Here is a 26,484-nt window from a genome sequence, read left to right as displayed (position 1 = left end):
TCTGGTGACCTGGGAGCTTGGCTGTGGGAGCTACAGGCAAAGGAGGGAGACTGCTCGGAAGTCAGCCAGCTTCCTAGCTGAACCTCTTACCAGCTCTTAGAGGTATCATAGTAGTGAACTAGAACCTGCATCAGGAAGCTGGCAGGGTATATTCTGTACAAGCAAAGATCAGTCGTTCCCTCTCCCATGGTGCCACTGCCCACGTAGCAACATAACTGGGGGGATGAAAATACTCCCCTCTTCCTCTCTGTCTCATCTGATGTTACTAACCTGCCCCTCCCAAGGCTGCTGCCTTCTCCCCGCTGACCCTGCCGGGCCCTTTCCATGTTGCATTGAGGCTGAGGTCTTTCTCCTTTCTTCCACTGCAGTCCCATCCCAATCAAAGCTCCTGCTGCTTTTGGAGAGGGGGGTAAATGTGCCTGTCTGATTGCTCCCCAACGCCAGCTGCCCCCATTCCATGTCTTTCCACAGTGCTGCCTTATCTTTCTGAGCAACTGGCAAGCGCAGCTGCTTCACTGTCTCGGAAGAGGTGGATGAAGGTGTTCCCACCACCCTGATCTCTGTTCTCTCTCATTTTTTCCATCCACAGGTGGAATAAATTTTGTTATGCGCACCAAAGCATGTGCAGATGTACACCACCAATGGAAACACCCACTGCCAGCTGTGGGCACTCTGATAATCAGCTGGACAGCATCTGAATCTCTCTGGGCAGCTGCCCAAGTACTCAGCTTACAGGGAACCCTGAGCCTGACCCCTAGATCTGTAACCCAGACCCAGCCTCTCTCCCCGGATTTAGAAACTAGAGCAGAACTATGTGTCTTGGACCCGTCTCTGCAGAATCATATTTTCCTCTCTCCCAGTTAACTTGTAGGAACGAGTGCAAATAAGTGCATGTAAATAAGACTGAGGAATTGCTTCTGTCTCTCCAGAGAGAGCTCCCTTTCCCCACGTTGCGTTCAGCTACATTAGACAGTGCTAGTTATGCTCTTCTAGTTCCCAGTACAGCGAAAGCTGCACTAGCCAGCCCTTTGGCAACCAGTAAGCTCTAGTAACCAGCATTTCTGCTATCTCCAGTGCAACCCTTCAGTCTAGCAACGTGAAGGATGACCAGTTTTTCCTGTGCTGAACACAGGGCACCCGTCTGAAGCACTGGATTCAAGCAAGTCCAACACCAGTCAGTCAGAACTATGCAGTACAAAGGTTCAGATGAACATCGTTGGCTGAGCTCCTGTTAAATACAAATACTGCTTCTCTTTTATTTCCTTTCTTTGCTGTAAGGCTTTAGGGTTCACATGAGGAGAGGTGACCCACCCACTCACCTTCCCCTCTTTCACACAGAGGTGGTGACTGCCTGCCCCACCACTCCATGCCTGTTTTTCTCCCGTCCAGGCCTGGCTGGGCCCCGATGACAGACCTGCATCTCCCGGTACCTGGCACCATGACCTCCTGAGGCTACACATTGAGGGATCGTGGGGAGCCGTGTTCCCTGTAAGCTGAGCACTGGGGCAGCCATTCAGGTGCTGCCCAGCTGATCTGTAGAGGGCTTACAGTGGGCAACCTGTTTTTCTGGGTGGTGCACATCTGCACTTGCTTTGGTGCACGTGACAAAATTTATTCTGCACGTGGATGGAAAACATTAGAGGGAACACCGGTGGGGGAATCATAGCCCCCTCCCTTATTTCTGCCACAATTCACAGCAGAAAATGGCTAGCAGCAGCCTTTCGGTGCTGTGTGGAAAGGAAGGGACAGGAGAGGTGGGGTGGGAAGGTGAGGTAGCTGCACTTTTATGCTCTAGTCAGGTGCAAAACAGACAGAAGACAAGTCAGCAAGCTTATCCCCAGGTTGAGCCTGGCGCCGACACCCACTGCAGCTACAATGAGAACTGATGAAAAGGGCAACTAAAATGATGAGGGGTTTGGAAAAGGGCCCATAGCAGAAAAGTTAAAGAGACTGGGACTTTTCAGTTTAGAAAAGAGGAGACTGAGGGGCGATATGATAGAAGTGGATAAAATCATGAGCAGTGTGGAGAGGGTGAATAAAGAAAAAATATTTACTTGTTCCCATAATATAAGAACCACAGGACACCCAACAAAATCAATGGGCAGCAGATTTAAAACTAAGAAAAGAAAGTTCTTTTTCACCCAGCGCACAGTCAACCTGTGGAACTCCTTGCCAGAGGACGTTGTGAAGGCCAGGGCTATGAGAGAGTTCAAAGGAGAGCTAGATAAATTCATGGAGGTTAGGTCCATAAAAGGCTGTTTGCCAGGGGTTAGGAATGGTGTCCCTGGCCTCTGTTTGTCAGAGGCAGGAGATGGATGGCAGGAGACAAGTTTCTTGATCATTGTCTTCGGTCCACCCCCACTGGGGCACCTGGCACTGGCCACAGTCGGCAGACAGGACTCTGGGATAGATGGGCCTTTGGTCTCACCCAGTAATGGCCGTTCTTATGTTCTTATGATGGTGATAATGATGACCCCAAGCACTGCCAGGTCCTGAAGTAACCTCTCTCTCCCCGAAGAAAGATGGAGTCATGTTCAGTCTAGTTTTCATGCTGTGTGTTTTCAGTGGTGTGGGGGGCGTGACAGGGGCAGGCCAGAGGGTTGGTTCAGAAGGGGAGCGAGGCCACGCTACATGAGCAGAGGCAGCCTGGCTGCTGAGCAGAGGGGTACTTCAGGGCAGTGTGGAGTCCTGACCTGGGGAAGCAGCTGAGAAGGGGCAGTTGGAGCCAGCTGGGGCTGTTGAAAAATCCCTTCCTGGCGGGAGAAGGGGAGAGGGGCAGATGGGGAAGTGGGAGTGAGGTGACGACGTGGAGTGAGCTAGAAAGCCGAGGAGAAGAATGCCAGTGTCCCCACGCCGGGTTGCTGCTCTGTGTAGTGGCACCTAGGTCAGGTACCCAGCGAAAGAACAAATCTCCTCTACAGGCTTACCTGAGTGCCATAGCTCGAAGTGTAGAGACCCCACCAGCACAGCCAGGCAGCAGGGGAGGTGATGAGTTCCCACAGGAAGCACTTGGGCTCCCCTCCGCCAGGGACCACATGCAGCATGGCTTATCCAACCCAGGCAGACCGGGGGTCCCTACCCCAGCCCCCCTTCTGCCAAGGGACAGAAGTCCAAACTGTGGCTAGGGCAAGTGGGGCCCATGCCGCAGGACTCGGATTACCCACAGGACGTGAGCTGAACAAGGGGCTGGGGCCCGGGAGCGAGACTGACTCTACCACGAGGGATACCACGAGCTGCCCAAAGTGCCATGGAATATCATAAGAGAATCTTCTGCACAGGAAACTTTAGCTGAAGCCCTTAGGTGTATACAAGAAACCAGCCATTCTGCATTGCTGCCCCGGGACTGGTGAGGACCTGTTTACTACATTCTATTTCTTTTCATTGTATTCTAATTCTTTGGGAACTGGTATTCAACCGGCACTCTGCCCCAAGCCCCTGCAATCCCCAGAGATACTGAGCCTGCATGCCAGGGTGAGTGGAGTCTCTGCTCTGCAGTCTTGGCTGAGAACCAGCTGGACTTTAGCTTGTGCGGTACAGCCCAGGGCTTTAGCCCCTACGATTCCAGGTTCAATCCCTGGTGCCGGCAACCTAGGTTTGTTGGTGTAACAGGCTGGAATAACAAAGCTTTGATTGATTCCCACTGGCATTTGCTGAGTATCCTCCAGCTTATTTTTGGTGATCGTGACTTCTTGGAGCCAGGTTGCAAGGAACAGAATGACCCCAGGGTGAGAGAGTCACTGGAGGAGGGAACTGTTCCAGAGGGACCCGCCTACTTTTTCAGCTCATAGTACTCCATTGGTTCCAGAGGGCTACGCAGGGGGTTTCAGTCCAATGGCCTGTCCACATTGGAATAGACTGGCTGCTCGTCCACAGCTGGATACTCCAGTGTGGCGGAAGAAATAGCTGGCCTTCCTGGAGCCTGCAATGTTAAAAACAGCCTTGATCAGGGAGAGCGAGACAGCGATGAGAACAGATGCACAGTGCCCTTTCCTTAAGGCCTTGCGTGTGCCGCTTTTTCAGCGTGCTGCGGAGCTCCCCTCTAAGAACTGGTACTGCAGCATGTGAACTCAACCCCAGTGGGTGAGCCGGTGAAGTGCCCCTGGAGCAAGTCGCAGGAGATGGCAGCATATATTTGCATTTAACGTCTCGCATTTGCCTCCCAGCTGCCTGTTGCAGTTCCCCAGCCAGCCCATGCGGTTAACCAGCTGCAGGCAAATTTTGTGCACGCAAACAGGAACAAAACAAAACTGGCCCTCTCTCCTCCTAGACTTTGGCTGCCAATCTGAGTGCGAGGGGGAAATATCTCCAGATCTGATAGAGACTGAGCTTTCCTAAAGCCTCCAGAAATGCACTAGAGCCTTTCCAGAACACCTCTCCCTGCTAATTATCTGGTGGACAATCGCAGTAGTCTGCTCACGAAAAGCATATGGCCAAATCAATGCCTTAGTCTTCATTGCGCCACAGGACATCTCTCTGCTCATGAAAACAACAGGATTCATTCGCAAAGAGGCCTTTTTTTCTTTTTTTTTCCAATGTACAGTAAACTCTTTTTCAAATCCAGCACCCTCAGGACTGGGAAGCTGCCAGATAGTCAAATGTTCTGGGTAATAGAGAGGAACACCTAGCAAAGCACAACGCTAAAGGAAAAACCAAGATTAGATACTATGAAACAAACAAATGTATGCAGAGAAGCATTGCATCCCATGAACGTATGCCGTATTCACTGTATTTATTTGTGTTTACTTTCACTGGATTGCACTTATGGAAAATGTAACTAAGATTTACTGATGATGGAAACGCTGCTTATTTGAGAGTTGCGGCTGACAGAATGCTGGATGTGAAAAAGTTTACTGTACAAAAGCAGACATGAAATTGCTGATAAATACTCTTGTTCATGATTCAGCATGGCCTGGACAACCTCAGTGCAAGAATGAAAGGGCCCAGAAGAATCTATTCCAACATCTCTGCATTTTAGAGCCGAATGCGATTCCTTACTACAGCTGAATATTCCACCGTTTCCGGGCTGTGCTCGGCCTGCGCAGAGTGGGATGGTGGAGCTGTGGTGAGGGATTTTCTAGGCTTTGGTTTCACAGTTGTGTAGCAGACATCAGCTTCGGTGCTGGTGCTGGCAGCAGCCTGGAAAGAATAAACATATTGTGGGTTGGGGTCCCAGAGCTGGAGTGCTCGGCCCCTACAGCAGCCAGCAGTGGGGCCTTCCAGGCTTCTACCATTTCTGGGATGGTCCCAGGGCCCTGCCTACCAGAGTTATCTGTCCTGTGAGCTTTTCCTCCCCTCTGATTTCCCACACCCCTAGTGCCAGTCTCATTGCACCCTCCAGCAGTGCTCCTACACTGACTCAGTACTTCTCAGCCAGGGATCTTCAAGCCCCTTGCAAAGGGAAACAATGTTCTGTCCATTTTACAGACTGGAAACTGAGGCACAGAGCCGGTGACTTATACAAGGTCCCACGGTGATTGGCAGATCTGGAAATCCTGACTCTGTCAGGTGCCTTATCCACCAGATCACCTCTCTTCTGACACAAAATCATGGCTGGGGGCCTCTTACTATGGCCAGCATCCCTCCCCAGGATTCAGCTTGCCACTCGCCGTGGGGTCCTCTCTTATTCTAGCTCCAAGGGATGAATAACAGCATTTAGTGCCCACTTACCCAGACTGGACCTGGGCTGTTAAAGCCAGCCATGGGGCTGGACAACGACCCCCTTGTACCAAGCAGAACAACCCTTCCCTTCTCTTACCTCATTCACTCCTGGGCTCGTCCCACTGGCTCCAGCAGCTGAAAGGTAACAGACACTCATTACGCTGCTGACGTTGGGCTGCTGAAAGAGACACTTTACGGGAAAGGAGAGATGAGGCTGGGCCCGGGGAGGGGGGTGGGTTCCTCCAGCCCCTCCAGAAGTGGGGGTAAAACACGGACGTGTTCAGCCCTTGGCCACTAGCCGTGCTATGTTGGTCTCTTCTCAATGGCTGTTTGTTCTGAGCTGGCAGACAGCTGCAGCCTGGCTCTGGTGCTGGCTGTGGGCAGTGGCTTGGAATGAGGCACAAACATGCAACTAGAACTGGTGAGGAACACCCAGATGCAGCCAGACCCTCCTCCTGTCCTTCAAGGGGAGAGAGATGGGTCTCCTCTGGTTCTGCTGCCCCTGGGGCTGAGGCGCATCCTGCCGGCAAGACCCACTGCCTGCTCCCCTGGAGCTTCTGAACCACCCTCAGCTTTCCCAGGTGGAATTAGCACCAGTTTTGCACCCGGTTCCCCCACCCACAAGCAGATGGCAATTGTGCTCTGGCCGTGATTCTCTGGTGTGCACTAGCAGCGTGTCCAGGGAGCGGCTGGAGGCAGGGAAGAGGAAGGAGCTCTGAGGCCCTCCATGCACAGCTGTTCTGTCCATAATAGGGTATGAGCCAGCTGCTTAGGGGGTCCCGGGGGCCATCTCAATCATCCTATGGATGGGACGGTCCCCTATATTGGACTTAGCCCTGGGGCCCAGGCTGGCCAGGGGGAATCCTGGGGGTCTGGTCTGGCAGGGCAGCTTGGGGGGCCCCCTGTATTCACTGTGGTTGCAGGAAGCAGAGCAAAGCGGCAGGGCTCAGGGAAGAAGCTGGGCCCCGGCACTTCGCTTCCCATTGTCCCAGTGAAGCAGAGCAAGTCAGAGTGGCACAGATTGCTGGATCGTTCTGCTTTCTGGGGCTCCCCCGCTGTGGGGACCGACCCCTGCCCCTGCCCCATACCAGGGCCCCCAGTGTTCCTCCTAGTCACATCTGTTGGGGAGGGGACTGCAGGGAAGGGATGAAAGGGGGGAGGCGGAGCAGGGCTGGGCCCGGGGCAGGAGTTGGAGGGGGCAGAGCAGAGGTGGGAAGGGGTGGAGCCTGGGGCAGGGGGTGGAGCAAAGGTGGCAAGGGGCTGGGCGGAGCCGGGAGCACAGGAGTTTGTCCAGAGCATCACAACCCCTAGGGATGGCCTACGTCTGTGGCACTGGGCATTAGCAAGCCACGATCCACAAACACAAATGAAGCGAGGGCAAAGCCACTCGGCCAAATCTCCTCCGCCAGCATCCGGGCCCAACCTGGAGCACTGCAACCTCCTGGGAGAAGCAGGTGGCCGGCTGCCATTGGCTCGCTTTAAATCTCTGTAGCCAGAGGGCAAAGTCTAGCCTGGGGGGTGCAGTCGGCTGCACGGATCCAGGGAATGGGGGTTGTCCCCATACGGCAGGGAAGCTGGTAGCCTCCTCTCTTGCTGAAGTGCATTACGGTGTCTGTCCAATAGGTTTAGCACAACCTTCCCTCTTCCCCTCCTCTCCCCGGCCCCCCAGCCCAGCTTCCTCTTTCTTGACCTAATTACTGAGCTGGCGCCTTGGGTAACTTGGCTGTTGCTATTTCTGGAAACTGCAATAAACCCGACCCTGGCTAATTACTGGCTCGGAGGCAAGGCAGCTCCAAGCAGGAAGAGAGAGCGCGCATGGAAAATAAGCAGGCTCCCTGATTGGGCTAGAACTGTGCCTGTACTGAGGCATGAAACTGGCAGCTTGGCCTCTTGGAGGTTTGTGCAGGGAATTCAATACCCATCAGAAAAGGAGGGAGTTGCTTAGAGTTTCCATGATGCTCATCGCTGTAATAACCAAGGGCTTCCCCAGTGCGAATGGACTAAGCCTTGGGAAGGATTAATATTCCCATGTTGACCAGGACAGAGCCCAGATCTCTCCAGCCGCTAACAGGAAGGAAGAAGTGTGGGTAAATTCAAACACAGGAGAGACTGAAACCAAAATCAGATGAAAGAAACAGCACAGACTCCCAGCTCCTACCCTGTGCCTGGGTGGTGTTGCCTGACACCGAAAGCCCTTCACTCTAGGACCCCTGTCCTGTCGTGTCTCTCTCTGGTGCTTAGCCTGGCTCACTGCAGTTATTTACACCACCACCAGCATTAAACCACCTCCCTTGCACTGAATGCCGAAATGGGAAAACAGAACCCCTGCGAGCTACTTAGGAAACTCCATGTGTTACTGATGCAAAACTCCTGATTTCCGGGGGCTTGTTTGGCTGCTTGGCCCATCCAGGTTCTACGCATGATCCTTGAGACATTTTGTTTACAGTTGACTGCATGCAGACTTGCCAGATCCCACTGGTTTCTGCTGCATTTTTTAAGAGCATGTCTTACTGCTTCTGTATAAATCCATGATACGCCCACATCTTGAATATTGTGTGCAGATGCGGTCGCCTCGTCTCAGAAAGAAATGTCTATTGGTATTGGAAAAGGTTCAGAAAAGCCAACAGAAATGGTTAGGTGTTTGAAGCCAGTGCCATATGAGGAAAGATTAAAAAGCCTGGGAGGCCGCATCTTAGGGAAAAAGGCGAGTAAGGGGGGATTTGATAGAGGTCTATAAAATCATGACTTGTGTGGGAAAAAGTGAATAAGGAAAAGTTATTTACTTTTTCACATAACAAAAGAACTTGGGGTCACCAAATGGAATTATTGGGCAGCAGGTTTCAAACCAACCAAAGGAAGGTTTTCTTCACACAGCGCATGGTCGGCCTTGCCGGAGGAGGTTGTGAAGTCCAGGACTTTAGTTCTTTTTTGAATCCTGGTAGATACATTCATGGAGGTTAGGTGCGTCCATGGCTGTGGGCCCGGCTGGGTAGAAATGGTGTCCCTAGCCTCTATGAGTCAGAGGTTGGAATGGATGACAGGAGAGGGACCACTCAATGACCACCTGTTCTGTTTACTCCCTCTGGGGCATCTGGCATTGGCCGCTGTCAGAAGACAGGCTCCTGGGCTAGATGGACCTTTGGTCTGACCCAGTGTGGTTGTTCTCATGTTTCCCTAAGGGTATTACTGAAGTGACATGCACATGAAATGAGGTGTAGTAACAGAGAGGGAGCTGTGCTAGTCTATATACAATCAAAACAAAAAAGCAGTCAAGTAGCACTTTAAAGACTAACAAAATAATGTCTTGAGTGATGAGCTTTCATGGGACAGACCCACTTCTTCAGACCATAGCTGTACCAAAACAGATGCAATATTTAAGGCACAGAGAACCAAAAATAGTAATCAAGGTAGACAGATCAGAAAAATTATTATTAAGGTGAGCAAATCAGAGAGCAGAGGGGCAGCAGGAGTGGGGGGAAATCAAGAATTAAATAAAAGTTGAAAGTCTGTATTTTACTGAGAAGGAACTTTCACAGCCATTTGGAAATAGAGGCTGCTGAACTCTCTTTTATCTTCAAATTTGACACATTAACACGTGGTTTGAACCAAGATGGCAATTTTCTAGCTCATTAAAGGGGCTCTTTTACAAACTTGGCTTTATCTAATTCTTGACTCCCCCCCCCCCCGCCCCTTTACTCTCTGATTTGCTCACCTTGATAATTATTTTCTGATTTGTCAGCTTTGATTACTGTTTTTGGTTCTCTGTGCCTTAAATATTGAGTCTGTTCTGGTCTGGCTCTGGTCTGAAGAAGTGGGTCTGTCCCATGAAAGCTCGTCACCTAATAAATTATTTTATTGGTCTTTAAAGTGCTACTGGGCTGCTTTTTTGTTGTGAAACAAGGTGTGTGCTATTGCAGGCAACATTGTGCAAGCCGTGTGCTCCCTCCGAACCACAGCAGTGCAACCAGCACACCCAGTACGTTCTAGGCACACAAGCGAAGTTAGCAAAACTACCTTATCCTGTGTGACTCCCTTGGTCATAACAATCTTGCGACCCAGTGAGACAAAGAAGGCCCATTCATGCGGCCCACTCACTAGGCTTGGTTGCCCATCACTGACTTGGAAATAATGGCTTGAGCAAATGTTCATTGACCAAGGGAGTAAGCGCCATGTGCGAGAGAATCAAAAGGGAGGAAAAGAAGAGAAAGAGAAGACCAGGCAGACCCCACCTTCATCCTCTCACCCTCTTTCCTCTTCAGCATCATTTCTCTTGCCAGAAGCATGGCTCCAATCAGGAATATCACGAGGCCCACCAGGATAAGCGGCAACAGAAGCACAACCCCGGTGAAGGAAGAACTGGAAGAAAAAGGAAAAATCTGTCCCTGAGGCACTTCCCACCTACCCATGAAGGGTGCAGTGGAAATCCAGTTGAGGCACCAAACAGCCCTGCTCAATGGTTCTGCACGCACACCCGTGTTTGTCAACACACCACCCAATGCCAGGAGCCTCTCTGCTGCAGGGATGCTCACCTTGTCCCCAGGGACCTGCAGCTGCTGCTGACCTAGAGCATCGCCATTCCAACCAAGCCAGCTCCAGAGGCCCTCCCAGAGCCAGACCTGGTATTGTCCAAATTCAGCCCAGCTGGCATTTTGTCAGGTTAGAAAAAGTGACTGTATCCAACGTGTCTTCTCATCTCCTAAAGCCCTACCCCTGTCTGCTGTAGAATGAGACCTCTGCAAGGTCTGGCTCAGGCAGTGGTGGGACACCTTGGAGCAGGGCTCAGAATTAGCCAGTCAAGGGTATTCTGTGTGCAGGAGCTGCACACCTTCACTGAAATCCATTCAAAACTTCAAGCTGATGAACCACTGCATGCGCCTGTGGGATGGCACCACTATCAGTTTCTCCAGCTGGTGCTGCTGGGTTTAGCGTGGAGCTGGTAATGTACTGACCAAGCTGCACTGCTCTAATCCAGCTTTCAAGCCATGTAAACGTCCACACATGCAGCTGCACCGGTTTAATTGAACTGGTATAGAAATGACACACTCTGGGCTTGCCGACGCTGTCTGGGCGGCAGCTGTACCACTGTTGTGTAGACACTTGCTACAGGCTGGACGGGGATTTTCTCTGGTTGGAGTCAGTCCACCCTGAGAGCTGGTGGCTAAGCAGACCGAATTTTACCCTTGCTTGATTAATGTCTATATTGAGGCTTTGGGCAGCTTAACTGCATTCTAGAAGGGTGAATTTTTCACACCCCAGAGCAAAGTTGCAAGGCTGCCACCGCAGGACACATTACCCCCACCCCCCGCTGTCACCCCTACACTCGCTGGCAGTGCCAGGCTGCTTCTGGGGCATGCAAGGACAGTCCTGCCTCTCCCCCAGAGTGACGGGGCCCAACAGCAGTGCTGCTCTCAGGCTGCGCTGTTCCAGGGATGGGGGAACTGCCACACCCTCCCTGGAAGCACTTTGCAGGTGGGGCATGGGCAGGAGGAGGCAGGGCAGGGGCATGTGATCAGTGCCCCCCCAGAGTCCCCGCACTGGTCATCTGTTTTTACATGTGCGCGACGGCCCTTACCTTTGGGGGTACTCAGCTGTGTTTGCAGGGGGGCTTACGGTGCTGCTCGCTGTGGAGAGAGATGCTGTAGTTACCGTTGCTGTAGTGGAGACAGCTGAAAATATAAGCCAGAAAACACAGGGCTCTGATGTGTTCCTACTGTCTCCAGGCTGCAGGGTTCTTATTCCCACCTTCCAGGGGAGAGACTCCAGCCTGCCAGCGCTGCAGAGGGAGCCCTGTTTTCACCGCATGCTCCCCCACTGCCCTGCTAGCAGGGAATGGGCCGCTTAGTTTCCAGGGCCAGTTCAGTTCTGGGCCTCTCCGCTGAGGATGAGTGCAGAGCGTGACTGATAGCAGAGGGGTGCCTGATGGGGCCTGGACTGTCTAGCAAACGCTTTGCAAAAGGCTGACCACCCAACCAGCCTGGGGTAGCCACTGTCGGTCCGTGAACGGCAGGGCTCTGTAACCGAATACAGGCGAGGAGCGAGGTGAGCTCACGGCGGTGGCAGTATGGGGAGAGGATGCCTCAGGAGGTGGATATTCGGGAGCACCCTCGCACTCCAGCGTGAAGGTTGCGCTCAGGGCTTGACACAATGTGCACTGAAGTGAGAGGAGTGAAGCTATGGCCGCGATGGGCAACGCAGGCTGGCGTGTGGGTCTCAGGAGCGGCGCTCCTTCATCTTACTGGGCCGCAAGACCGTCGTAACCAAGACGGTCCCCCGGGCTAGGGGATTCTGCTGACTGCGCTGGCGTCCCTAGAATTTGCGGGCTGTGTCGATTAAACTGGAGCTCTTTGACTGGCTGCAGAGGGAGCGCATGACCCTCACAGTCAGCGTTGTGGGCAGCCAGTGCTCAGGTTACTTCGTGCACCCTGGTTTATGCGCTCGTCACTTTCGCAGTCGGGCCAACAACCAAGCTGGGCCTTTGGGCAAGGTGGGGCAGGGGGGTCTGCATCCCTGGAAGGGCAGGGCTGGGCTTAACCTCCCACAAGCAGCCCTCGGCGCTGCCTGCACAGTGCTGCACGGGGCTTTGGCACCATCGCTGCTGTATTAGCGGGGACAGTGGTCAAAAGCCCCGGGCCCTTTTGAATTGCCGAGCCCCAGAGAGACTGCCCCCTTGTGCCCCCCTATTCTCACTGGTGGGCCTGGTGTTTAGTAATACCATCAGGGAATAAAACCCACGCAGATGGAATAAAATGGAATCTGGCAACCCTGGATCCAGGCAACGGCCAACCAACTATCTTGTGGGCCAGGTACAGAGCCACACACAGCCTGCGGGCTGCCAAAAGGCTTTGGAGCAGGGCCTCAGAGCAGCGCTACTAGTCCTCTATGCTGTACTCAAAGCACTGCTGGGAGGGGTAGTTTGGTGGCCTGAGTGTTGGCCTGCTGAGCCCCTAGTTGTGAGTTCAATTCTTGCAGGGGCCATTTAGGGCTCTGGGGCAAATAGATTTAAAAAAAAAAAAAAAAAGGGTGCTTGGTCCTGCCAAGAGGGCAGGGGACCGGACTCCATGGCCCTTTCCAGCTCTATGAGATGTGCATCTCCTTATTTAAAACCCATGAGGCTGTGGGTTGAAGACACTGGCCCCCACGGGCTCCTTGGTTTGCTAGAATAGATCTTGGTCAGATATTCACTCACGTTAGCAGAGACGCCACTCAAACCTGAGCCACTTAGTGGCTTTCCCCTGAGCTCACCCAGGCTTCTCCCCCTTGCTCCAGGCCCAGATTCTGTCCCAGGCAGGCGCTGTGTGACTGTTAAATGGCGACACCCCGAGCTCTTCCCTTTTATTTCATCCTCCATAGTCTATGCAGACTGAAGGATGCCCACAAGAGGCAACGGCGACAGAAAGGGGCAGCACTGCTGGCGGCTGCTGTTCCCAGCAATGGCAGCTGAGCCAGGGCTAGCCCTGCTGCTGGGGGGCATGCAGGCAATGGAGCAAGGCGTGCTGAGCGAGGTCCCCACAGCTGAGCTCACCCCAAGCCTTACTACTTCCTGCTCCATCCCCCCACAGCTGTGGCCTGCTGCTTCTCCCCATCCAAGTCCAGCCTGCATTCTGCGCGTCTCCCCTATGGCCAGGAGTCCCTGCTCCCCCCTGCACCTCCCCGTCCCTCTGCTCCGGCCTCCGGTCAGCAGGGGCAGGATTGCCCTAACATGTTACATCAGTGCCTTGCAGCCCACTGCAGCTGCTCTCGTGCTATGGCCCTTGGAGATCCCCAGCAGCTTCCTGCTCCTCCAAGCACGAGGAGCTGCTGCAGGAATGGGGCGTATGGGGCTGTATGGGGATGTTGTGTGCACGTGCGTGCACGCACACACACACACACACACACACACACACACACACACACACACACACACACACACTGGCCTCCAAGCACCCTCCTCTGCAGGCTCTGCTTGCCCTCCAGATTCAAACCTGGCCCCTGCTGTACACGAGGGGTGAGTGAGCAGGATGCTGGCTGGGGACTGTCTGAGTGTCTCACCAACGCACCCCAATCAAAGACAGGGAGGCTCCAGGTTGCCATCCAAGCAGAGACTCACCTGGGAGAACTGTCACGTTCGCAAGGGAATGAGGATCACTTCCACCTTTATTAATTCCACACCAGTAGGTCCCAGCATCTTCCAGGGTCAGGTTCCCCATGGTCACAGTGAATGTGCTCAGGGTGCGATTGTCTCGGATGGAGACTCTGCCTGATTTCACCTCGGCCTCCGTCCCTGCCGTCTCAGCAACTTTGGAGCATGTGCTCCAACCTGCTCCTCTGCACCAGTACTTCTTATACCTCTGATATCCTTCCCGGTACTGGCACGGCACAGACACCGACCCACCCAGGGCCCCTCTCGCCTCCCCAGGGGCTCTCAGTACAGGGGCAGCCAGTGCAGAGAAACAGCCTGAAAAATAAAGCAAAACTCACAACACCTTTCTCAACACCCCAAGGAAATGGAGTGAGGGACACAAGTCACCAGCCCCCAATCAGCATGATGGCTCCAAGGGACACATTCCTCCTGCTCACAGGCTGAGCTGTGCCCTGGCGGGCTGATGCTAGAGAGCTCAGCAAGCCCTGCTAATCAGCTTTTCTCAGTTGCTGCTGGGGGATCATCCACAGGCTACCGAGCAGGTTACAGCTGAGTCACTCAGAGCAAACGCCCTGCTGGAGAATGGGAAGTACCCCCTTAATTTCTCTCCGGCCTCTTTGGAGGGGAGAGCGAGCAGGAGAACTCCAGTGTTGGTTGACTGACCATTTGGGCCCAGTACTTCCTGTGAGAATGAAGGAACAAAAGCCTCTCACCTGGAAGGAGGAGCATCGCCCAGGTGAAGGGCAGCTGCATCAGCCCCATACCTGCCCCTTTCTCCCCTACTCTGAGCCTCGAGGCTTCTGTAACTGGCAACAACAAGCAAGTTCTGCTTTGCCAGGGGACTGTGAGGGTTCCTTCTGAGGCTTGCAACCAGCACTGCTGTGCTCACCCCAACACTTCTGCTTCCTTTTGCTTAACAGAAACCGCATTTCCTTTTTCTCTTTGCTCCCCTGCCACACTCCACCTCCCCCTTCTGTATCTCACACACACACACACACACCCACACACACACACACACACACACACCCCCGTTCACAAGCAAGGTGGCAGACAGAAGAGGCAGACAGGCAACTGGCTTTGTAATGAAAGTTCCTCTAGCATATTGGCTTTGGTTGCTGGGATGTCAGAGTGGTTCAATACCGTGTTTCTCAACCTTTTTTTTTTTTAAAAGCACCCCCAGGACCTACAATTTTCAGACACGATTTTTTTTCCTACCCTGGCAACACAGTTGTTTAAACAACTTAATCATAACAGGTTGGTTTGGGAAGAAGTTGCTGACAGGCAGAGGTAGAAAAAGTACCCAAGAAGTTACTTGAGCAAAAGTGCAGCTGCTTTCACGTCTGGATACTTGAGTGCAATCAAGATGTGATGTGTGTGTGCGTCTACTCAAGTAGTTTTCCAGAGGGAAACCGACGACCTGTACCTAAGTACATTCCTCCTCAAGCAGCTGTAGTTTTACTCAAGTAACTTTTTGGGTACTTTTCCCACCTCTGTCTAGAGGCAGTAAACTTGCTATCATACTCATGGTGGTGTGAAAAGGGTCAATAACAAAATTAGATGAACATAAATTAAGTCCAAACTTTTTGTTCATAGACAGGTTGAGAAACACTGACTTAATGTAGCTTCTGGAAGAGCTCCGTGTACCCCAGGGGTATGTGTACCCTTGGTTGAGACTAGCTGGTTAACCACATACCACATGCATGTTTTCTGGCAACATAATAGAACTTCCCTTACAACTGTGGCGCTAGGGATCAGAGCACAGAAAAAGGAGTCAGGAATTCCTGAGCTCTAATCCTGATGCTGTCTTGACTCTGGGATCTGGGACAGATCACTTTAGCGGGAGAATGGGAGAATGGGAGAATGGCAGATTTACCCATCTCTCCACGGGGCTAAGACAATAAGCCAGTTCATGTCTTGGGGGACGAGCTTTCATGGGGCAGACCCACTACCTCCAGATCTGAACAAGTGGGTCTGCCCCACAAAAGCTCATCACCTTATAAATTAACAAATTAGTTTGCTAGCCTTTAAAGTGCTGCATGACTGTCTTTTTGTTGTGTTAGGATACAGACTAACACAGCTACTTCTCTGTTACTGTTAACCTCTGTGCAGGGCTGCTGAGCAGAAAGTTAACACCATACAGATAGATGTGAAGTATGATAATGAGTTGCTTTTCCTGTGTCTCATTCCAGGCCATCACACCTGAAACTGTAGCTTTGCTGTGAACCGTTCATATTTATTATGTATAAGTGACTTTGAAAAGTAGCTGTAGTGATTTGAAAACAACTTCTATGCAGCCTCCTTTCAAAGGAGGCGTGGGTTCAAACAAATACAAGCTCCTTCCCTATCCCAAACATTGGAGTGTGTGCTGGAGCAAGAAAATTCTGAATTTTGTAGTTGGCCCCTAGGCCTGTACAAGGGCTGAACCAAAACATTCAATCTTACAAACACACCCCAAACCTGGATCCACAAAATCTGGATTCACATTTCGTGGCTTGGGTCTTTTCCTAAATAGATGCTACCAAGAGACTAAATGGCCCAAGTGAGATTTAGACTATGTCTACACTAGCCCGGAAGATTGGGGTTCAATTTTCTGGGTTTCAATTTCATGCGTCTGGTCGGAATGCACCAAATCGACCTCTCAGGGGTTGCAGTCAACCCTTGCACTCCGCATGAAATGTGAGGAGTAAGGGAGGTTGACGGGAGAAACTCTCCTGTTGACCTTCTTCAGTAAGGACAGCCAAGTAAGCCGAGCGCAGATACATTGATTCTAGCTACGCAGTTGCCATTGACTTTCATATCTGTAGTCGACTTACTTTGCTTAGTGTCGACATAGCCTTATGCTGTCCCACTGCCCTATGGAGAATGTCACGTGAATGAGAAGTTGATAACTACCTTTTGTAACAAGGGTAAGTTATGAACAGCCAGCTGAGTCCCAGCAAGAGTTTGTCTCCATTCACTGATTGGATCTTGTGTGAGCTCTTCCAGCAGAAATACAAAACACATGTAAATGTAAAAATTTCCTTTGAAAATAATTTCCTGTGTGTGACTGCCCCTGGAAAGTAAGCAGATCAGGAGCATGACCATGGCTGGTGTGAGCTCATTAAAAGTGGGGGATGAATATTCCTGGCCTATTGTTTAGCAGGTTTAATTTGTCCCCTAGAATTCTTTTTCCTGGTGAAGATGAGCTGGCAGGAAGAAGCCCAGTTTGGCGCTCAGAGCCCAGTTTTGCAGTGGGTCATCAGCTGGAAAACAGACACCTTAGGACTTGGAAGGGGAGCTCAATCTAATTCTTGACCTTCCCGCCTCCACCCCTCCACTCTCTGATTTGCTCACCTTGATTATCTTTTTCTGATTTGTCCTCCTTGATTACTGTTTTTGGTTCTCTGTGCCTTAAATATTGAGTCTGTTCTGGTCTGGCTATGGGCTGAAGAAGTGGGTCTGTCCCACGAAAGCTCACCTAATAAACTATTTTGCTAGTCTTTAAAGTGCTACTTGACTGCTTTTCGTTTTGATAGATCTAGAGAAGTTATTATTCCCCTCTATTCAGCACTGGTGAGGCCACATCTGGGCTCCCTAGTATAGAAAGAACGTGAATGCATTGGAGTGGCTCCAGCAGAGGGCAATGAAAATGATTAAGGGGCTGGAGCACATGATCTGTGAGGAGAGGCTGAGGGATTTGGGCTTATTTAGTCTGGAGAAGAGAAGACTGAAGGGTGATTTGACAGCAGCCTTCAACTTCCAAAAGGGGAACTCTAAAGAGGATGCAGAGAGGCTGCTCCCATGCGTGATGGATGGCAGAACAAGGAGCAGTGGTCTGAAGTTACAGTGGGGGGAGGTCCAGGTTCGATATTAGGAAAAACTATTTCAGCAGGAGGGTGATGAAGCAGTGGAATGTGTTACCTAGATAGGTGATGGAATCTCCATCCCTTGAGGTTTTTAAGTCCCAGCTTGACAAAGTCCTGGCCGGGATGATTTAGATGGGGTTGGTCCTGCTTTGGGCAGGGGGCTGGAATCAATGACCTTCTGCGGTATCTTCCAGCCCTAGGATTCCATGATTCTATGCCAAAAGAGTCCTCCACCTCTAGGGATGGTTTCTGGGTAACTCTGCTCTGCGATCAATATACAGGACTGGAGGGCTTTCATGTCCGCGCTGTTACCCAGCTCATAGAGAACTCATCGGGTAAGCCATCTGGAATAGGCTTCTCCATGGAGACCAAGAAAGAGGAAGTTGGGTTGACCAGCCCCTCTGAAGGGCTTCTGCCTTAGCAAGAGCCATTGTTTCCGCATGAAAGGTGTTGCCCAGATGCTGTGACCACACAGCTAGATGTGGTTGGGGAATTTTCATGTGAAGCGAAGGGAAAGAGGAAGCTTGGACATACGAGGGCAGCTCTTGCCTGGTTTCAGAGTCTGTTGCTTTGTGAGCCCTCTTCATCTCTTCCCTTCCATCAGGAGCAAAGGAGAGCTCTGGACACTCTACGCAGTGCTGGCGTCAGACCTGAGGGGGTAATGACACATTTCAATGGGGGGAAGCAGGCTGCCCGGTGGACATTAGGATGTGATGATGATGCCCAGAGACCCAAATGCTCCCTAGTTCTGCGCACACCTCTGTATTTCCTGGCAGCTGTAATGCTCCAGCTCCCCCTCAAGCTCCCTTTGACTCCCATGGGCTGCCACCCAGAGGGTCTGACCCTGCCGCGTGGAAGCCAATGGGACTCTTCTCCTGTACTTCATTGTCACTAGCTCAGCCCCTGCACATGCCTAACGCACTCACGGTATTGGTGCTGGGAGGCCCAAGGCATCTCCTGCCATACACTGTCAGGGCTGGGCTGAGCTGAGCTCCATGGGGGCAGAGGGTGCTGAGGCCCTGGTTTCTATGGGTGCTGAGGCATTGCACTGCAAGTCTTGGGTGCTTTGGAGACCCAAGTCCCAAACACAGAGATTTGGGATGCCACCTGCAAATGACTTGCAGTGAATCTCCTGACCCCAGTGATTCCAGCTGCGTTCTGGCCCCAGAGCTCTGACTAAGGGCTCTGGACAGGGCTTACCAGTTCCCTGGTGCTTACAGGGACTGATTCTAACCTCACTACACTGGTGTAGATCAGGAGTAACTCTAAAGGCATTATTGGAGTTAAGCTTTGAGGCGGAATCAAACGCTCAGCGCTAGCCCTTGAGCTTGGGGAAATCAGCATCGTCACCCGGACTTCCATAGAGCTGCAGCAACTGAGAGCCGCTCAGGATGTGTTCGGTGGGCTCCAGGCATGCAGCAAAAAGAACCCAGCTGTAGGTACATGGGGAAATGGGACTTCCTGGGTCGGTGACCGGGTGATGCTCATGACTCTCTTGATTCCTACAGACTATCCTGGTTGGTGACAGTGGAGTGGGGAAGACATCACTGCTGGTGCAGTTTGACCAGGGCAAGTTCATTCCAGGCTCTTTCTCTGCCACCGTGGGCATCGGCTTTACGGTAAGGCCCAAACCTCTGGCGACGCTGCTCTTCTCCCACAGATGTTTCGTTGCGGATTGGGCGAGGGGGCCGGACTAGTCTGAAAAAAGACCTACGGGGCTGAACATGGTAGCGTATAAATCTGAGCGCAGAAACCACTGAGTTGCGCCACCTGAAAAATGTGGCTTATTCAGATAACTCCAATGTTACAGGTTGAAGCTCGCTTGTCTGGCAACATCTGTGGTCTGGCATGAATTTAGTTATGCAGATGTCCACTGATCATGGATGTGGCCAATTTTCCCATGGTCCTGTCAAGTCTGTTTCCAGCCACCCATCCTGGCTCTCAGTGCTCTGTGCTGTTATGTAGCTGTAATTTACCCCTAAATGTCTCCTAAGAGTCTAGGAAGCAGTGGAGGTGTTGGTGATGTGCTAGCCAATACTGACCTCCATGGTTCTGGAAATTCTCTCGTCCAGCACTCGTCAGGTCCCAAGGTGCTGGATTAGAGAGTTTCAACCTGTATATGGTATTGAAATCATATGTAAACCACAGAGGCAATGGGCTCAAATTGCAGCAAGGGAGGTTTAGGTTGGACATTAGGAAAAGCTTCCTGTCTGGGTGGTTAAACACCAGAATAAATTGCTTAGGGAGGTTGTGTAATCTCTGTCTTTAGAGATACAGTAAACCATCGAGTTATGCAGGGATTCCATTCTTGCAACCCCGCGTAACTCAAATTTTTTTGCAAGTTGCAGGGGAGAGGGAACCAGGCTGCAGTCTGGTTCCCAGCTCCCCCGGGCTGCAGAAGCCAGGAAACTGACAAACTGCTAGGGCTGGTCAGTTTCCTGGCTCCCAGAGTGGTGGAGAGCCAGAAATCAGGGGGCTGGTCAGTTTCCTGGTTCCCCCAGTGCAGGGCAGGCTGCGTTTGGTTCCCAGCTCCCCTCTGCTTGCAGGACCGAGAAACTGAACAGCTGGTCAGTGTCCTGACTGCTTGTCTCTGCCTCCCTCCAGCCACACAGCTGTCAGGCTGACATCCACAGAGCTAGGGGATGGCAAGGGGAAGAGGTCACAGAGCAGCTTCCGATTGTGCTTAACTCACGTTGAAGTGATATGCATGCAGCTTGAAGCTGTGTATTTCGAGGGTTTACTGTATTTAAGAGTGGGTTAGACAGGCATTTGTTGGGGGTGATTGAGATCAGGGTGAGGAACCCCAGCCTGAAGTCTAGAACTGGACATGGCTCACCTCCATCCCCCTCCTGCTCAGCCTTCCCCAATCCACAACCTGCTCTTTCGCCCCCTTCTGGCCAGCCTCCACACCTCAGACCCACTTCTTGGCAGCTCCCTTCCACACTGAACCCCTCATTTTTGGCCCCACCCCAGTGCCAAGAAGGGTGCACAAGATATCCTATCCCCGCTCCCTGCCCCCAGGCTGTGGGGCTGGTGTGCGATGGGAGTGATGGGAATGACTCCTTTTTTATTTGTTTGTTTTTCAGTAGGGGCTTTTATTTCCTCTCTACACTAGTCAATCCCAGATATGTATCAGAGAGGGAGCCGAGTTAGTCTGTATCTTCAAAAACAACAAGAAGTCCTGTGGCACCTTATAGACTAACGGGTATTTTGGAGCATAAGATGATGAAGCGGGTCTTTGCCCACGAAAGTTTATGCTCCAAAATATCTGTTAGTCCATAAGGTGCCACAGAATCCCAGAAACACAATTCGAGCCACACCATTAGCACAGCTAGAATCAATGTATCTGGGTCGATTTTGTTCCCTGGTATAGATCAGGGCTCTTCAGGCTTGCAGCAGTGTCCCTCACTCCATGCAGCAGTACGGAGTACCAGGGTCGAGGGCCAAGTCCAGAGAGATCGATTTTGCTGGGTCTTCACTGACGCAACAAAATCGAACTCCTGCAGATGGATCAGTGTGTGTTGAACCTGCAGTAAGTATACACATCCCTCACTTGTGTGGGCCTTGATCATGAAAAGGTTCCCCATCCTGATCTAGAAGGCACTTGGTCCTGCCATGGACCCCTTGAAGGCTGTCCCAGTTCTAGTACTCTGTGGCTGGGTCTACACTACAAAAATAATTTGGAAGTTGCTTACGTCGAAGTACAACTTCAAAGCAAGCAAGTTCCAAGCTGAGTGTCTACACACACCGTACTTCAAAGTTAAACTTCCAAGTAGGGCACTATTCTATTCCCGGGAATAGAGCAAGGAATTTGAAGTTGGGCTTCAAAGTTAACTTTGAAGTATGGGAAAATGTGTGTAGACTCTCTGCTGGCTACTTTGATGTAGTGCGTAACTTCGAAGTTAACTTTGAACTGAGTTCCGAGTGTAGAGGCACCCCATGAGTCTGTGATTAAATACTCCAAGTAAAGCCATTTTTTTATTTACCTTTGCTTCGTCTAACAGCAGGGATGTGCTGGTTGCAGAAATTTACACTCAAAGTCAGAGAGAGATGTGACACAGGCTTAGGATCTGGCCTGCCATCTAAAACCAGGGCTGAGGGAAACATGAGGATGCATCAGAACAGGATTTTGGTTCTTTACTGGAGTCCATGAAATAGAGAAAAATGGCATACCAGTGAAATTCAATCAACACGGACAACATATTTATTAAGTAGGCAGATGTTCCAGCCTCTGTGTCTTTAGAGAGCAACAGTGCATATATACTGTGGAGAAACCTAGTTGTGGCCTATAAAGCTATACAATGTACAGCAACACAGATAAGCTTCAGAGAGGTAGCTGGGTTAGTCTGTAGCTTCGAGAACAACAAGAAGTCTTGTGGCACCTTATAGACTAACAGATATTTTGAAGCATCAGCTTTCGTGGGCAAAGACCCGCTTCAACAGAGGCATGAGTGAGGGGGTGGTTTCAGAGGGGTATTTAAAGAGTGGGGTCCCAGTAAGAGGGAGGGCCAGAGCTGACAAGGTCTATTCAGCAAGTTGGAAATGGCCCAGTATCAACGGTACTTATCAAAGGAGGAAAAAACAAGTCAGATCAGACAAGGGGATGTGAGCCTTTGTCAGAGTCTAATGGGGAGCTATTAGCATCCAAAGCAGAGAAACTGCCTTTGTAAGATGCGAGCCACTCCCAGTCTCTGCTTACAGATTAAGCTGTACTGCATCTTGGAGTGGCACAAAGCTGTCATGAAAAATCCAAACCACTTGATGTGACTGCATGCAGGTGGCACTTTAAAACCGCATATTAACTTTTTTCCTCCAACCTCCCCAGTAACAGCCTCCCTGAGAACTCACCGTCCACTAAGGTTCAATGCGTTCCGTTCAGGCATTTTGTGACCTATCAAGATAAAAATCAATATACAGAATTGGGAGAAAAAGCATCATGTCACTGGTGCATGGTGTTCAAAACTGATAAATCAGATTCAATTCAATACAATTCCCCCAAGGGCTGAAACTTGTCAAAAAGTTTCAGCCCAAAAGGTAAATGGACATCAAAGTTTTCTAAACTGGTGAAAACACAGGGTTAGAGTGGATGTCTAGCTGCATGTGCCTTTGCAGTGCTAGCTTCCAAGAACCTTATCATAATCGTGCATTTATAGGATGGTATCAGGCACAGTGGGACCAACTCTGCTCCCAGTTTTATCTCTGCAACTCCACTGAGCGTGTGACTCTATCCAATTGCTTTTGTTCTGTCTTTGTACAATACCCAGCACCACAGGATCCTGATCTGACTTGGGCTCCTGCGTACTATGATACTACAGATAAATTAAATAATAATAGTTGTGCTCTCTAGTTCATATCTAGGGCCTTGTTTACACTAACGTGGGTGACCAGCCTAAGTTAAGCAACTTCAGCTATGTGAATAACAAAGCCAAAGTTGCCGAACGTAGGTCTGCTCACCACAGTGTCTTCACTGTGGACAGTCAACAGATGGTGCCCTTCCGTCACCTCCACGTCTCACTTTGGTGGAGCACCGGAGTCAATGGGAGTCGGCAGTTGATCTACCTTGTCTGTATTAGACATGATAAATCAACCCCTGCTGGACCGATCGCTGACCATCGATATAGCCCATAGCAAAGATAAGCCCTATGTTATGCTTCTATCAGGATGGTGTGCCAATGGAAGTAAATTGATCCAGATTGACCAGTAGCTCTGCACGGCTCTGGGAAAATAAACCCAGCGTTGGCATTTCCTGGGCCCAGGCTGTAAACACAGTGCGCATGCTCTACCCTGTCTTGGGGACGGTCCTTTCCATGTTCATATTTACAACCTCAACATGTCATGGCTGTGTCAACACTCTCTGATGGCCAGGCCTGACCCAGCCTTTCTTCTAGCCCAAGGACGCAGGCTAAGGCTTTCTGGGACCATGTGGGAATGCCATGAGATTCTTGGAAATACCCAGGAGCTGGAAGTGGTTTTGAAGATACGCCTGTCAGGACCCATGGGAGATATGGCTGTTGGCCTGTCAGCCGCTCTGTACATACAGAATAGACTCTAGTGCTGGTTTTCTCTACGGGGCAGAGGCCTCAAGACAGCCCCTCTGGATTAGAAACGTGTTAAGGGAGAGCTCAATCCTACTGTGGCCTACTTCTGTTTCCAGAGGGACTTTCTTTGGGTCTATCACCTGCAGCTTTGCTACACCTGCAACTAGGAGAGTATTGCTTGCACAGGCTGCTTAATACCTTGTGCATCAGAGAGTCCTGGGCACTTCCACTCAAGGCCCCAGAAACCTGAATTGCTTCTAATACATTTAAAGCCTGGCGTCTCCCCGATGGTTGGGTTCTCATCTGGAAGCATGAGCGGTCCGATCCCTTATTCCCCTTCCGTGAGGAGCGGATGAAGCTGTCTTGGTGTCAGGGAGCAATTAATAACAAGGCTTTCCTTGGCCAAATTGGGTTGAGGAGCCCAGGGAATCCTGGTAATTGGCTCCTAACAACCTCCTCGTCAGCTGGGTGTCTGAGATGGATGATTTAGGAGCACAGGAAAGGTCTGCAGGCTGAATGGAGAACGAGCGCCCTCTTGTGGCGGTATGCGGTGTTGCAGCTGTGTCAGTCATTATTAACCGAAGTCTGCACTTAAGTGGATGGACAAAACTTAAAGCATTCGCAGGTGGTTCCTCTCCCCTCCGCCTACGACAAACGTTTTCAAGTGCAAGTGTGAACACTTCCTCTGCCAGCGATGCAAAAGCGGCCAGCAGGAGCCCGAAGACTTTGGCGGGAAGTATTTTGTCAGCACAGCTTTGTCACTAAAACCTGCAGTGTAGACATAGAAGTGGCTGTCGGCACTGCTTATTTTTTGCTGAAACAGACTAATGCAAACTCCTTGGTCTCCCTGTAGCAGCGTTTGTGAGAACTAGGCACAAATCCTTTCACAGGGGCCTTGCGGAGCCAGCGACTTACCTGCTTACCATTTTGTTTCCTGGCAAGACTATGGAGCGATTTCAGTGGCCTGCCACACTTTTCCAAATCCAAATCAGAAGAGCAGAGAGGTTTGGCTAATAACATGTTCTCCTTTAGCCCAGCCAGGGAGCATAACAGCTGTGTAAATTCTCCACCCTGTGTTCCTTTGTTGCAATGGAGCAAAGACAAACATCCCTCCTTCCTGCAAGAGGCTGTGTGTGTTCCTTTCTTCACCACAAAGGGCACGTACTTGGTATCAGACTAGCTGTCTCCCTGATCCAGGAAACTGAGTTCTAGAATTCCAGCCACATCAACATACCTGCTAACTCTGAGTCGGTGGGGGGGTTAGAATACATTAATTATAGACCTGGGCGGGTCATTCAGATGTGGCTGTAGATCGAAACGGCTGCAGAGTTTCGGGAGACAGCTCTTCTTTTCAGTGCATCTGACCACCCTGAGCCTCCCTTTCCAGCACCCCCAGAATAACTCGGAGAACTGATGTGCAAAATGCACCGCTCTGTTCTCGGCTCCCTCCGCCTCCCCACTGCAGCGTGGAGCCACCCCCGTGAGGACACCAGTGTGCCGTACAAGAGGTGTACTTCACCCACCCCGGAAATGCAGCCCTTTCTGGGGTGGCATGTGGCAGCTGTAATAGCAACTACCAGTTCAGGACCTCCTGTTGAGAACAGCCTATTCACTTGACCCTGCAGGAGGATTTCAGGCCTCCAGGGTGTAATTATCACCCAGAGTTGTGAATAGAATAATTTTTCCTGGTACTATTAAATCCTCACTTATAACAGCAGTTAGCAGGAGCTGTTAGATCATTTGAAATACAGCCCCCCCCCAAAAAAAGACCCCAGCTGTGTTCAGTTTCCTGGCCAATGTGTACCTATTTCATGTGCACAGTTAGCAATCTGGGGCAGATAGATTTGAGGAAAAAGAAAAGGGAGTGTGCTTGGTCCTGCCAAGAGGGCAGAGGACTGGACTCAATGACCTCCTGAGGTCCCTTTCAGTTCTCCGAGATGTGTATCTCCATACAGTCTTCTGTACAGTGACAAAGATTGGAAATCCAGGTTCTTAAGCTGTTCTACCCTGAGAAGTAGAGGAAAGTCTTGACGAAAGGAAAACTGTGAGACCAGGGAGAGCCTGGTAAGTGAAAAACCTGCCTGGAGCATATTTCTGCCATCTCCCCAGGCGTTTGCACACACCATTGGTTTTGCAGACCGGTGAAACAACCACCATAGAATCACAGAGCTGGAAGGGACCTCAAGAGGTCGTCGAGTCCAGCTCCTTGCCCCAAGCAGGGTCAACCCCAACTAAGTCATCCCGGCCATGACTATGTCAAGCAGGGACTTAAAAACCTCTAGGGATGGAGATTCCACCACCTCCCTTGGCAACGCATTCCAATGCTTCACCACCCGCCTGGTGAAGTAGTTTTTCCTAATATCCAACCTACACCTCTCCTGCTGTAACTTCAGACCATTGCTCCTTGCTCTGCTCTGCCTGTTGGAGACAAATTCTGCTTTTGGTCTCAGTCCTACTAGTTTTACATGTGTGGAAATCCGTTGGCTTCAGATGTGCGCTGGGGCAGTGTCAGGCTGTAGAGGGATGGACACCCTGCTCCAGGAGGTCAAAGAGTTAAACTCAGCTCTGGGAGAGAGCTGAGGCACGGAGCCAAAAGCTGAGGCAATTAGAGCCCAACTGGGACTGTATAAATAGAGGTTTGGGGGAGAGGAGACTCTTGCTCCAGCTGTTGAGAAGGCAGGACCTGGCTGCTAGGGAAGCTACAGAAGCTTCCTGAGACTGAGTAGTGCTAGGAAACTCCAGCCTGATCCTCCTTCCAGGCTGCAGGGCCTGAGATGAGGCCTGAGGGCACTAGGGCTGCAGGGAAGCAGGCAAGGAAGGGCAG

The 26,484-nt window shown here is 51.1% G+C and overlaps 2 protein-coding genes across 2 annotated transcripts in view; one reads left to right on the top strand and one right to left on the bottom strand.

Moving 5' to 3' along the window:
- The window catches only part of RAB37 (RAB37, member RAS oncogene family), a 72,922-nt gene that overhangs the window by 16,593 nt on the left and 29,845 nt on the right, over positions 1-26,484 (top strand). The window contains exon 2 of the mRNA XM_075014429.1: positions 19,131-19,241. Within this exon, the coding sequence (XP_074870530.1) occupies positions 19,131-19,241 (111 nt within the window). The remainder of the gene's footprint in view (positions 1-19,130; positions 19,242-26,484) is intronic.
- LOC142023730 (CMRF35-like molecule 1) lies at positions 3,824-14,539 on the bottom strand. Its single transcript, XM_075014996.1, has 7 exons — positions 14,491-14,539; positions 13,745-14,092; positions 11,231-11,324; positions 9,902-10,014; positions 5,756-5,793; positions 4,996-5,136; positions 3,824-3,919 (listed from the first exon to the last, which is right to left on the bottom strand). Exons 1-7 carry the CDS (start codon positions 14,537-14,539, stop codon positions 3,824-3,826), a joined length of 879 nt encoding a protein of 292 aa, XP_074871097.1.

This window comes from Carettochelys insculpta, chromosome 20, assembly GCF_033958435.1.
Source record: "Carettochelys insculpta isolate YL-2023 chromosome 20, ASM3395843v1, whole genome shotgun sequence".
Lineage (NCBI taxonomy): Eukaryota > Metazoa > Chordata > Testudines > Carettochelyidae > Carettochelys > Carettochelys insculpta.
This window is presented reverse-complemented; position numbering and strand designations above follow the sequence as displayed.

What these genes read in the sequence shown, in the direction of transcription:
- LOC142023730 (XM_075014996.1), bottom strand. Translation starts at nt 14,539, where the DNA reads ATGGGGCTGATGCAGCTGCCCTTCACCTGGGCGATGCTCCTCCTTCCA. An exon ending in GAACGTGACAGTTCTCCCAG is followed by an intron (nt 11,325 to 13,744) that starts GTGAGTCTCTGC and finishes TTATATTTTCAG; the next exon opens with CTGTCTCCACTACAGCAACG. An exon ending in ACAGCTGAGTACCCCCAAAG is followed by an intron (nt 10,015 to 11,230) that starts GTAAGGGCCGTC and finishes TTTTTCTTCCAG; the next exon opens with TTCTTCCTTCACCGGGGTTG.